The sequence below is a fragment of the Nicotiana sylvestris genome, chromosome 7, assembly GCF_000393655.2.
Source record: "Nicotiana sylvestris chromosome 7, ASM39365v2, whole genome shotgun sequence".
In the NCBI taxonomy this organism is placed as follows: domain Eukaryota; kingdom Viridiplantae; phylum Streptophyta; class Magnoliopsida; order Solanales; family Solanaceae; genus Nicotiana; species Nicotiana sylvestris.
The window spans coordinates 54,660,013-54,669,525 of NC_091063.1; the positions used below are offsets into that span (position 1 = coordinate 54,660,013).

The 9,513-nt window shown below is 36.8% G+C and overlaps 2 protein-coding genes across 7 annotated transcripts; one reads left to right on the forward strand and one right to left on the reverse strand.

Moving 5' to 3' along the window:
• Positions 1-413: 413 nt before the first annotated feature.
• On the forward strand, positions 414-3,182 carry LOC104219710 (interactor of constitutive active ROPs 4-like). Of its 5 annotated transcripts, XM_009770430.2 has the most exons (4): positions 414-652; positions 767-830; positions 1,583-1,652; positions 1,934-3,182. In XM_009770430.2, exons 3-4 carry the CDS (start codon positions 1,639-1,641, stop codon positions 3,042-3,044), a joined length of 1,125 nt encoding a protein of 374 aa, XP_009768732.1. In that variant the 5' UTR covers positions 414-652; positions 767-830; positions 1,583-1,638; the 3' UTR covers positions 3,045-3,182. The 5 variants fall into 5 exon arrangements, with proteins under 5 accessions (XP_009768732.1, XP_009768733.1, XP_009768731.1 ...); XM_009770431.2 differs by lacking the exon at positions 767-830; XM_009770429.2 differs by lacking the exon at positions 414-652 and having other exon boundaries at positions 672-830.
• A 588-nt stretch (positions 3,183-3,770) lies between these two features.
• Positions 3,771-9,085, reverse strand: LOC104219711 (tyrosine--tRNA ligase 1, cytoplasmic-like). Of its 2 annotated transcripts, XM_009770435.2 has the most exons (12): positions 8,981-9,085; positions 8,736-8,867; positions 8,573-8,659; positions 7,846-7,993; positions 7,064-7,353; positions 6,882-6,978; positions 6,272-6,377; positions 6,092-6,174; positions 5,765-5,910; positions 5,559-5,664; positions 4,964-5,023; positions 3,771-4,046 (listed from the first exon to the last, which is right to left on the reverse strand). In XM_009770435.2, the coding sequence occupies exons 2-12, from the start codon at positions 8,816-8,818 to the stop codon at positions 4,026-4,028; spliced, it is 1,227 nt and encodes a 408-aa protein (XP_009768737.1). In that variant the 5' UTR covers positions 8,819-8,867; positions 8,981-9,085; the 3' UTR covers positions 3,771-4,025. The 2 variants fall into 2 exon arrangements, with proteins under 2 accessions (XP_009768737.1, XP_009768736.1); XM_009770434.2 differs by lacking the exon at positions 8,981-9,085 and having other exon boundaries at positions 8,736-8,910.
• Positions 9,086-9,513: the final 428 nt, after the last annotated feature.

A 9,513-nucleotide genomic window follows, 5' to 3' on the forward strand; every position in this document is an offset into this window, starting at 1 on the left:
CTTTGTTACATGGTTCAAAGTCCAATACTTGTTTGTTCTTGGTAACAGACAGTTCAGTGCATAAGATATTATGTGCTTATTAAGGGTTCGGGAAATGGCCGTATCCTAAGGGATGTGATGTAATAATCTATTCTAATATAAACATTAATGATTGATTTTGCAGTTTAAACCTTTGACCTATAAATTACACGTAAACAACTTTACTATTACTCCAAGCGCTCCCTTCAACTTTACCCTTCTTGGTATTAGTAGGTGAAATTCAAAGGTCAAATGCTCTTCACTATTATCCATAATTTAGATGCTGATACAGAGACAGAGATTCAATTATCAAGAAAGGTAAGTGGTTTGAAAAGAAGCAAAAGGACAGTTCAAGAAAAGTGAAAAGAGAAAAGGTCAGCTTTGCCATTGTTACAGATAGATTTTCCCAATAACACAATGTTGTATTATTTTGGTGTCCCCTTACTCTTAACGTTCAAATTTACCCTCTTGTCCTCTTCCTCTCTCTATCCACCTTTAATTCAAACTTCAAATATTTCAAAGTTCAAATTTTTATAGTATCTGTCCTAAGCTAACTTGGGTATAAAATTCTACTGCTCTACTGAAAATTACTGTTGCTCTCCTCGTTCAAAAAAGGAAAGTGCTTTTAATGCTGGTAAGCTCCTCAAACTCACTCACTCATTCACACACTAACATTCAATTCTCAAAAGCTAAAGCCTTTTTCTTGATTCTTTGCTTTCTTGTTATTTCTTCTTTCTTCATTCTGAAGGCTTTTAGTAATCAACTACTGAAAGAATAATCAAGAAAAGTGAAGTTTTGCTTAGTTCTTTCTGGTAAGAAATGGTGTACATTATTTTGATTTTAATGCCATTTCCTGTGCTTTTTCTTTACCAATTAAATAAATGATGCATTTAGAGCCAGAAAGATAGATTTTTTCTCCCTTTTCATAAACCTTTATTGACTGAATTATTTGGTAGATCTTCATTTTGCTGAACATTTGAGTCTGTCCAGACAAACATGCATTATGATAGCAGTTTCAAGTGAGTAATTCCAATCTAAAAATCTAATATTGAAACCCCTTTCCAGTTATGAGAAAATGTGCACATCTTCCAATGACATTGACATATGCATGGGGACAAAGGTGTCTGGAAATTTTCCTTTTGCTCTGTTCTAAACGCATGCTTCACTACTCTCTCTGTTCAATTTTTCTCCCTTTCCTGCAAAGAATGCTTTCCTTTATCTTTTTCCTTTCATCATTAAAATACCCCCCCCCCCCCCAAAAAAAAAAAAAAAACTCATTCTCTATCTCTTTTTTATTTTTAATTAGTTTTTGTAATTGCTTTGGGGGATGCTTGTTATTATACTCCTAAAAAGGTGTACTTGGATATTTCTGCCTTTGCTGCAAAAGGGGTGTGATTAATATTATTTACTCCTTTGAGATTAATAGTTAACTGATTTTTCCTGCTTTTATTGGGGTTGTATATTTTTTACTTCAAATTAGTTTCAACTTTCAATTCCCATGCAATATAGAGAACTTGATGCCTTCTGTATACTTCAAAAACTGATTGATCCTCCACTTCTACAGATCAAGACTTAAAAAGTGGTAGAAGATTGCATCATTGAACATTTTAAGAAGGTGAAATGCCGCGATCAAGGTGAGTGACTTGGAATGGCTTGAACTCCCTATCAAATCAGTAGGAGTTATATTTTCTCCTGTAATTCATTTTATTATGTGTAACGTACGAGACATCTTTGTTTCCTCCCCCCCCCCCCCCCCCAAGAATCTTTTGAATTCCCACTGCTTAGCTTTCAATTCGCCTATGACTATCAAATAAATTGTGAATAACCGGTCTTTCATAGAGGGGCTGTGCTTGAGTACAATTTTGTCTAATTTCTAACAGCACTTTTCCCTTTGTTTTTAATTTTGAGGGAATAGGGGATCAGAAATGCCTCAGAGGCAATCTCCTCGAGTCCCTTTGCAACTCAGAACATCAAGCTCTGATTCTGATCCTCTACACCATCGATCAGTGACTGACCGGAGTCCTAAATTGGCTGATCGCCGTTCGCCACGAGGCGCTCAATCTGATCCACTGAATCAAAGGAAACTTGGAACAAGAATTGCAGATTTGGAATCTCAACTTGGGCAAGCACAAGATGAGCTCAAATCTCTGAAGGGGCAGTTAGCTTCAGCTGAGGCTGCAAAGAAAGCAGCTCAAGAACAGCTTGAGAAGAAAACCAAGAAACCAACTGTTACTGAGCCTGAGCAAATCCAAGAAACAAACAACAACAACCCAACCCATGAAATTGCAGATGATGACAAGAAAGAAACGGATGTTTTTGAAGTTCCAGTTGAGAAGGAAACAGTGGAGCCTCCTCCAAATGTTGAAATAAGTCACCCCTCTGTTGAAGAGAACCTGAAAAGTGCAAATCCTTCACCTCCTGAACCACCAACCATTGCTGAACCGGAGAAACCATCAGTTGACGAGCTGAATTTGAAGGATGAAGAAATAAGCTCACTGAAATCCAAGTTGGAGGAGAAAGAAAAAGAGCTTCAGATTTTTTGCCAAGAAAATGAGAGCCTGAGAACGGAGCTGAATGAAAAAATGCTAGAGATTTCGTCCGCTAAGGTCAAGGAAGAGGAAACGTGCCTCAAGCTAAACCAAGTAACACGAGAGCTAGAAACAAGCAAGAATGATGCAGTTAATATAGAGGAGAAACTTGAGGTTACTGAAAAGGCAAAGGAGGCATTAGAAAATGAGATGAAGAAACTGAGAGTCCAAACAGAACAATGGAGGAAAGCTGCAGATGCTGCAGCAGCAGTATTAGCGGGAGGCGTGGAGATGAACGGGAGAAGACTATCTGAGAGGTGTGGATCAATGGATAAGCATTATGGTAATGTATTTGAACCAGCAGTTGGAGGATACGGCAGTTACATGGGTTCGCCGGGGTTGGTTGATGATTCTGATGATGTTTTTGGACATGGGAAGAGAAAAGGTTCTGGTATTAAGAAGTTTGGTGACCTCTGGAGGAAGAAGGGCCAGAAATGAGTGTCTTTTATTGAACACTTGAGAACAATGTATGTTAAGTATGGCCAGCAAAAATGGTTCCTCACCATTTTTAACTTTCTTGTCTAATGTATGGATCTTTTTCTTGGCATCTGGCAACTATTATATGCTTGTGTTAAATTTCTGTTGTTAGTTGTCTTCTTTCTCTCTGGCTTAGCTTGATGCTAACCTGTCATTCATGACAGTATCTTTAGATCCATAACTAGATGTTTTCGTGTGGTGGATAACGATGTTCGTTGCTTGGGATTGAATGCAATTATGCAATACCCATTCGAATGTCAGCAGTAAACACAAGCTAGACTAGAAACATGAATCATGCTTACTATACAGAAAAGTTAGCGTAAAATGGCATTGGCCGGAGAACCTATACCACTGAAAAGTTGATTGAAATTCCGTATTAAGATTTCTTCTTGCTCGGGGTCTTGGATAACAAGAATTACCTACCTCATAGAACTCAGTCACATAAGAAATGAAGTTCGTATCTTCGAAATGTCAAGTAGTTGTCTTTTCTTTTAAGGCAAAAAAAGATGATGCACAAAAAATCGAAGTTGGTAGAATCTGCTTTTAGTGTCCATTTAAAATCGATACTAAAACGTGTATTGATTTACATGTTAATTGGGCCTCAACATTGTGATTGCCTGCAAATCTTTTACACGCACCAGAGAGGTGCACATAAACCTCATGTTCCTAAAAAATGTATTAGAGGCATTTCCTCTGTGAAATCACAGATCACAAAATTGTCTTATTCCTTTTTTTAATAACTTCAATTTAGTCTTATGAATTTCAATAACACAAGAATAAGAAATATTAGATAGGTTCTATCCCGCTAAACAGTTCTAATTGTATTAAGTGCAATAGAAACAAAATAGCGCGCAAGCTACCACAGTTATTTTAAGAAAAATGTAGCTCTTAGACAGCCATCATCATCTCCTAATCCGCTTCACCACTTCATTCAACAAAACCTCACCTCGTTACCTTGAAACTCTGCAAATCAGAAGACAGCAAAATGAGATGAGAAAGCTGCCATAGAACTACTTTTGACACTGACCACCTTGATATGGTCAAGAACCACAAAAATGATATTCTAATGCTATTGTTTCTGAATGTCAAAAAATGGCACACGCAATTACCCCCCCCCCCTCCCCCCCCACAAAAAAAAAAAAAAAAAAAATCCTCCAAGGCCAATTTCACATAATCTTTCAACCTTGCTAAGAAAAGAACCATGGAACTAAATGTTGTAGTGGATTTGACAATGTGAAACTAAGTTTATGTGATTGGTCAGATACAAGTGTTTTGCCAGGATATCCTAAATGGTACACTTTACCATTGCTGTTTCATTAGAAATTGTATCTTTTGAATGGGAAGGTGTAATCTCAATAGTCTAGGAGAGACTATATATTCAATTTGAGCCATATAATAACACCATCAATAATCTCTTTTGAGAAAAGGGGTAAAACCTGACCCCAACTCAGCCCCAAATTCAGATTTCTCTTTTCTTGTACCAAGAAGCCTAGTTCAGTAAGTAAAGCATACCCTGACCTCAGCTGACAAAGTCCGATTAACATCCATGAAGTGTGTGACCATCTCATCTAAAAGTTTAAGCTGTTAGAGATAACATACTTTTATTTACTTAATTATGTCTTCAACAAGCCCCCTCACGTGGGGGCTTAATTCTTTTTTAGGAGCCAAGCAAGTCAAATTTTTTTATTTGATATCGGTGGCGGTGAGACTCGAACTTAGGACCTCTGCTTGCTCTAATACCATGTTGAAGTGTGTGAACATCTCATCTAAAAGCTTAAGCTATTAGAGAGAGCACACTTTTCTTTACTTAATTATGTCTTCAACAATCAATGAAACATTTTATGCAAAGCAGAACATTTAGGCAATTCTAGGGCACATACCTTCACCCTTTTCATAAGGTCTTTGGCTTTCTGATCATTCTTAAAATGATCACGCACCGGCTGCATATCAAATTTGGTTGTGTCAGGAGGAAAACTGAAGAAAAGTGGAATCACAAATATATAAACTATACAAAAATGAATAATTAAATTGTGGCGTTCTGATCTTGAGTAACAGTAGACTATTTAACATTAACTATACCATCTGAAGCTCATAAGATACCAGAAATCATGTGTGCAATAACTTAATTTACTATTAGTTGATGTATTTCAAATATGATTGATTACACTCAGTATATACAATAAGGACCTAGAAATTCAAAACATAACTTTAAGATGTAAAAATATGCTACAAACAAAGAAGTTTTTCTAGGGTGTTAATGCTATATTAATCATGATGTAATAACATCAAGACACCAACTATCAAAAGATTACTTTTCACATTAATGCTACTACAGTAGAAGTAGCATATTCAGAGTCGATGCAAAATGAAAGAGAAAATTTGCAAATGTATATACATTATACTTCAAACAAGGACTGCATAAGATATTGGCATATATACCAAATACCAGGAGCTCAGTAAGATGTATTCATCTACCTCTAGTATCTTATTTATTGCTTTTGATAATGCAGGTTTCAGGTCCGCAGGATGCAAGTTCCCATTTTCATAGTCAGCAGCCAGTTCTTCAAAATTCTTGAAGATCCTAGTGTGGGGAAGAGAATAAAACAAAATATAAGCTAAAAACAGTACTTTGGTTAGCAAATCAGCTGAATGGATATGAATAAATGCATGACATGACTCACTTGTCGCCACCATTCTCAGTATTTCGTTCGATTTTGAACTCATTAAACCAAGGGATGACGATATACTTGATGTACTCCAGACATGGATTCTTTTCTACAACCTTCGGTGGACAAAAAGCCTTCTTTACCTTGAGATTTACATCTGCCTTTGATGTTCAAGCATGGTACAGGAAAAAAAAATACATAAGTAAATTAGAACATCAGAGACAATGAAGTAGACCTGTTAATTAAGAACAATGACTCTCCACCTAAAAACTAATGTAGCACGGTGTTACATGTAACTAATATATATAGCTAGATAGCCTAGAGGTAAAATCTGAAAAATACCTCTTCATCCTCCATGTAGATAGAAGAAGAGGGGTCACTCTTTGACATCTTCTCTTGACCTTCCTGCAAACCAGGGAGCATGTCTGCACGCCAATATGATAAGAAAACAAATATATTAGATAAAGGGGTTAGTCAAGTGAAAAGAGTTTTGAATTCTAGAATACAAAAAGATCATCGTACGATGAGACAATATAATAGGCTTGTTTTTCCTCTTGGTATCATCACAGTACTCTCTTGCAAGTACATTAACCTTTCGCTGGTCCATGCCTAGTTGACAGATATCAGCCTATTAAGAGAAAAATTCCATATTTAGCTGGTAAAAAAATAATTAAAACAAATAATCACCACTGTGGCATTGACCACTATTAAAACAGAAGATTGAACAAAAACAGACATAGAAATAGGCAACAAATGAAACAAAAAATTATGCAGCTTTCTTATATCTGTACATATGAGAAGCATATGCCACTGAACTAGAAACCCAAGGCAAGCAAGCTCTACCCATATGGAGATAATTTAAAACAACTGATAATGCTTTTTTACTCATTGACTTAGACAAGCAAGAACAAGGTTGTCAACTTTCATTGCAGGGCTAACCAAGACAAGCAAGAACTAGGTCTCAAATTAGATAACAGGAGTAACTTTGCATCCTAAAACAAGAATAGTAGTGAAGGTGCTTCTGTTTTTCCTAATAGAGCCTTAGATGTCAAACAAAGGATGCTTATATTAAACTTATCCAGCTAATTGAACAACAAATAACTTTTTTGAAATAGTTATAAGAACAGATTACCTTAAGGAAGAATATGTCAGCGCATTGCATGCATGGGTAAAAAATCTGGGCTGCGGTCAGCTCATCTTGCTCAGACCGACCCATAATTTGGCAACACCTTAGAATGAAGAAAAAACATGTAAGTAATAACTGACTGCTCCTTTTAGCATAAGAAAGAGAGTTTTTGATGCATTAGCCTTTACCTTAAAATCCGTGGAAGCTTGTTCCTTCGAGCTATGTCCATAACAAGAGGCCAGTATTCATGAGCTCTGGAGTTAATCTCTTTCGAAGACCACAGAAATTCCACTTGATCCCCTTCAAGATTCATTCCCACACCCTTCCATAACTCAATCAAATATTGGCCAACAACCTCAATTTTCTTCAAATCACCACCCATCTTGTTATTTAGCTGCGCAAACCAATCTGCAATCCAGATCTTCACCTTGCAGCCGGCAGAAGTCAGTTTGTTGACATTGAGTGCCTTCAAAACTCCCTGTTAAGCAAAGAAGTTATATAACAGGAAAAAAAAAAGTCACAACATGCTAAAAGAACATATTAGTGCACACAAGCCCCTCCCGTAAAATTTCATAGCCATCCTGTACTAATGTAACAGGAAGAAAGAAAGCCATAAAATATAATTTTATGTAAAGGCTTGTCAATAAAAGCAATTGATCATGAATTAATTTCATTGTGTGACACGCAAACAGTTCATTGGGACTTTTTAGTCAATCTCCACCCTTGAACAAAGACAGGTGAACAGTGCTCCATCTGGAAGAAGTATATTACGACTACCAATCATGAGAACAGGAAAAACAGTCATGTTCAAGTAGAATTAACAAACCTTAATCAAAAAAAAGAAGAAGTAGAATTCTAAACAAACTAAGCCACACACATTGCGCAATCCAGACACTTTGCAAATGGCATGATTTTTATCATCTTCATTACTGTAAGTTAGAATGCCCTCAGGGAACTCACATCTATGTACCTGAGCAATATGCATTCGACCAGATGGCTCAAAACCATCATAGCAGACGGGCTGCGGCTTCTTTGCTAACAGATTCATCAACTCATCCTCCTGTATGCATTCCTCCCCAATACTCCTAATAATCTTGAACCTCTCCTCCACACTCATCCTAAAACATTAGCATAATATAACAAATTCAATCTCAAATCTGAACAAAAATGCATTCATATGCAAACAAGAAAAACTATTCCATAGATGTCACCATAGAAATCAATGAATCCTCAATTCCAAACTAATTGGGATGGCTATATGAGTTACTTTTTCATTTTTGATGGTGGTGGTGTCCGGGCTAGTTTGTGGCACCTCGACTACTCCACTGGGCACTTGGTACCTCCAACTAGCACATGTACCGGGGTAACTCCACCTACCAAGGCTTAGGCAGATGAAAAAAATTACCTAATGTAGTATTTATTTGCCTTCCATTGGGATTTGAACCTAAGACGTCATGATTCTCCTCCTAGTTTATTGACTACTGGGACATACCCTTGGGTGCAGGACGGCTATATGAGTCTTCTATGTTTCACGCTATTCGGGTCCATTTCATTCCAATGATAAATAATTTGTCAGAGCTCTCTATAAATCTCTAAGATTACAGGTTATTAACAGAATTCACTAGCTCTTCAGAAATAAAAAATACTCCAAATAGAAATTATATGATCCGTGAGAGCAAATAGAGGCAGAGGCTTACTGGGAAGTGGCAATGGAAGTGTCGGATGAAGAAGCCTTCAATGAGAGTGCAACAATGGCATCTGAAGCCTCTTGATTATTCATTATCCTGCAAATGAATTAGGGTATTATGTGATATTTCGGAAATTACACAGCAAAAAAAAAAAATCTTGAAAGAGACTTACTGGGAAGTGGAAATTGGAGGTTTAGATGAGGAATCCTTCAAAGAGAGAGCATTAATGGCTTCCGAAGCCTCTTGATTATCCATCTTCCTCTGCAGCCCATGTAGAATGATCAGAGTATCTATCGCACTTCCCCTAGGTTTTTAAAATTTATACTATCAGCTTTAATCTAACGGATGCTGTAAAATCTATTTACACTTTACAGTTGAGTCAATGAATTTATTAAGCAGATGGTAAAAAGTAAACACCTGAACCGCGAAGTAGGGGAAATGTTTCTCTCTCTCTCTCTTTTTTTTTCCGAGACTGGGAAATTGGCTAAATAATTTATTTTTAATTTTTTTTCATCACCTTTTTTAAGAGTGAGAGAAACTCGTTGCTTGTTTAATTTCTGTAATCAGTTCTTATTATGAATTGAAGAAATAAATGCGTCTATTTCCTAAAATGTCGGGCGAACATGCTAAAATCTAGCAAACCCGAAATTATTCCCTACAATTTGATTTCTTACTGGGTTGGGTTATACCCGTGGACTGTTCAAGTCCATCTACCAAGCCCGACGCACAGGATGAGAATAGAAGGTAAAAATATCATGGCCTAGCCAGTTTTCGGACTGGTCATTCAAAAATAGTCAGTATTTGCCAAGTCATTGAAAAATAACCACTATTTTGCTGTAACAGAGACCGATCCAGCATAATATACTGGAGTTCGGTGCATCTGTGTATGAACTTCCACCATATTATGCTGGAACTCCAACACGCGAAAAGTTCCAACATAATATACTAGA

Coding starts and splice junctions, on each gene's coding strand:
- LOC104219711 (XM_009770435.2), bottom strand. CDS start 8,818: ATGGATAATCAAGAGGCTTCGGAAGCCATTAATGCTCTCTCTTTGAAG. Junction 7,994..8,572: donor ACTTCCATTGCCACTTCCCA/GTAAGCCTCTGC, acceptor CTAATGTTTTAG/GATGAGTGTGGAGGAGAGGT. Junction 6,378..6,881: donor CTGACATATTCTTCCTTAAG/GTAATCTGTTCT, acceptor TTCTCTTAATAG/GCTGATATCTGTCAACTAGG.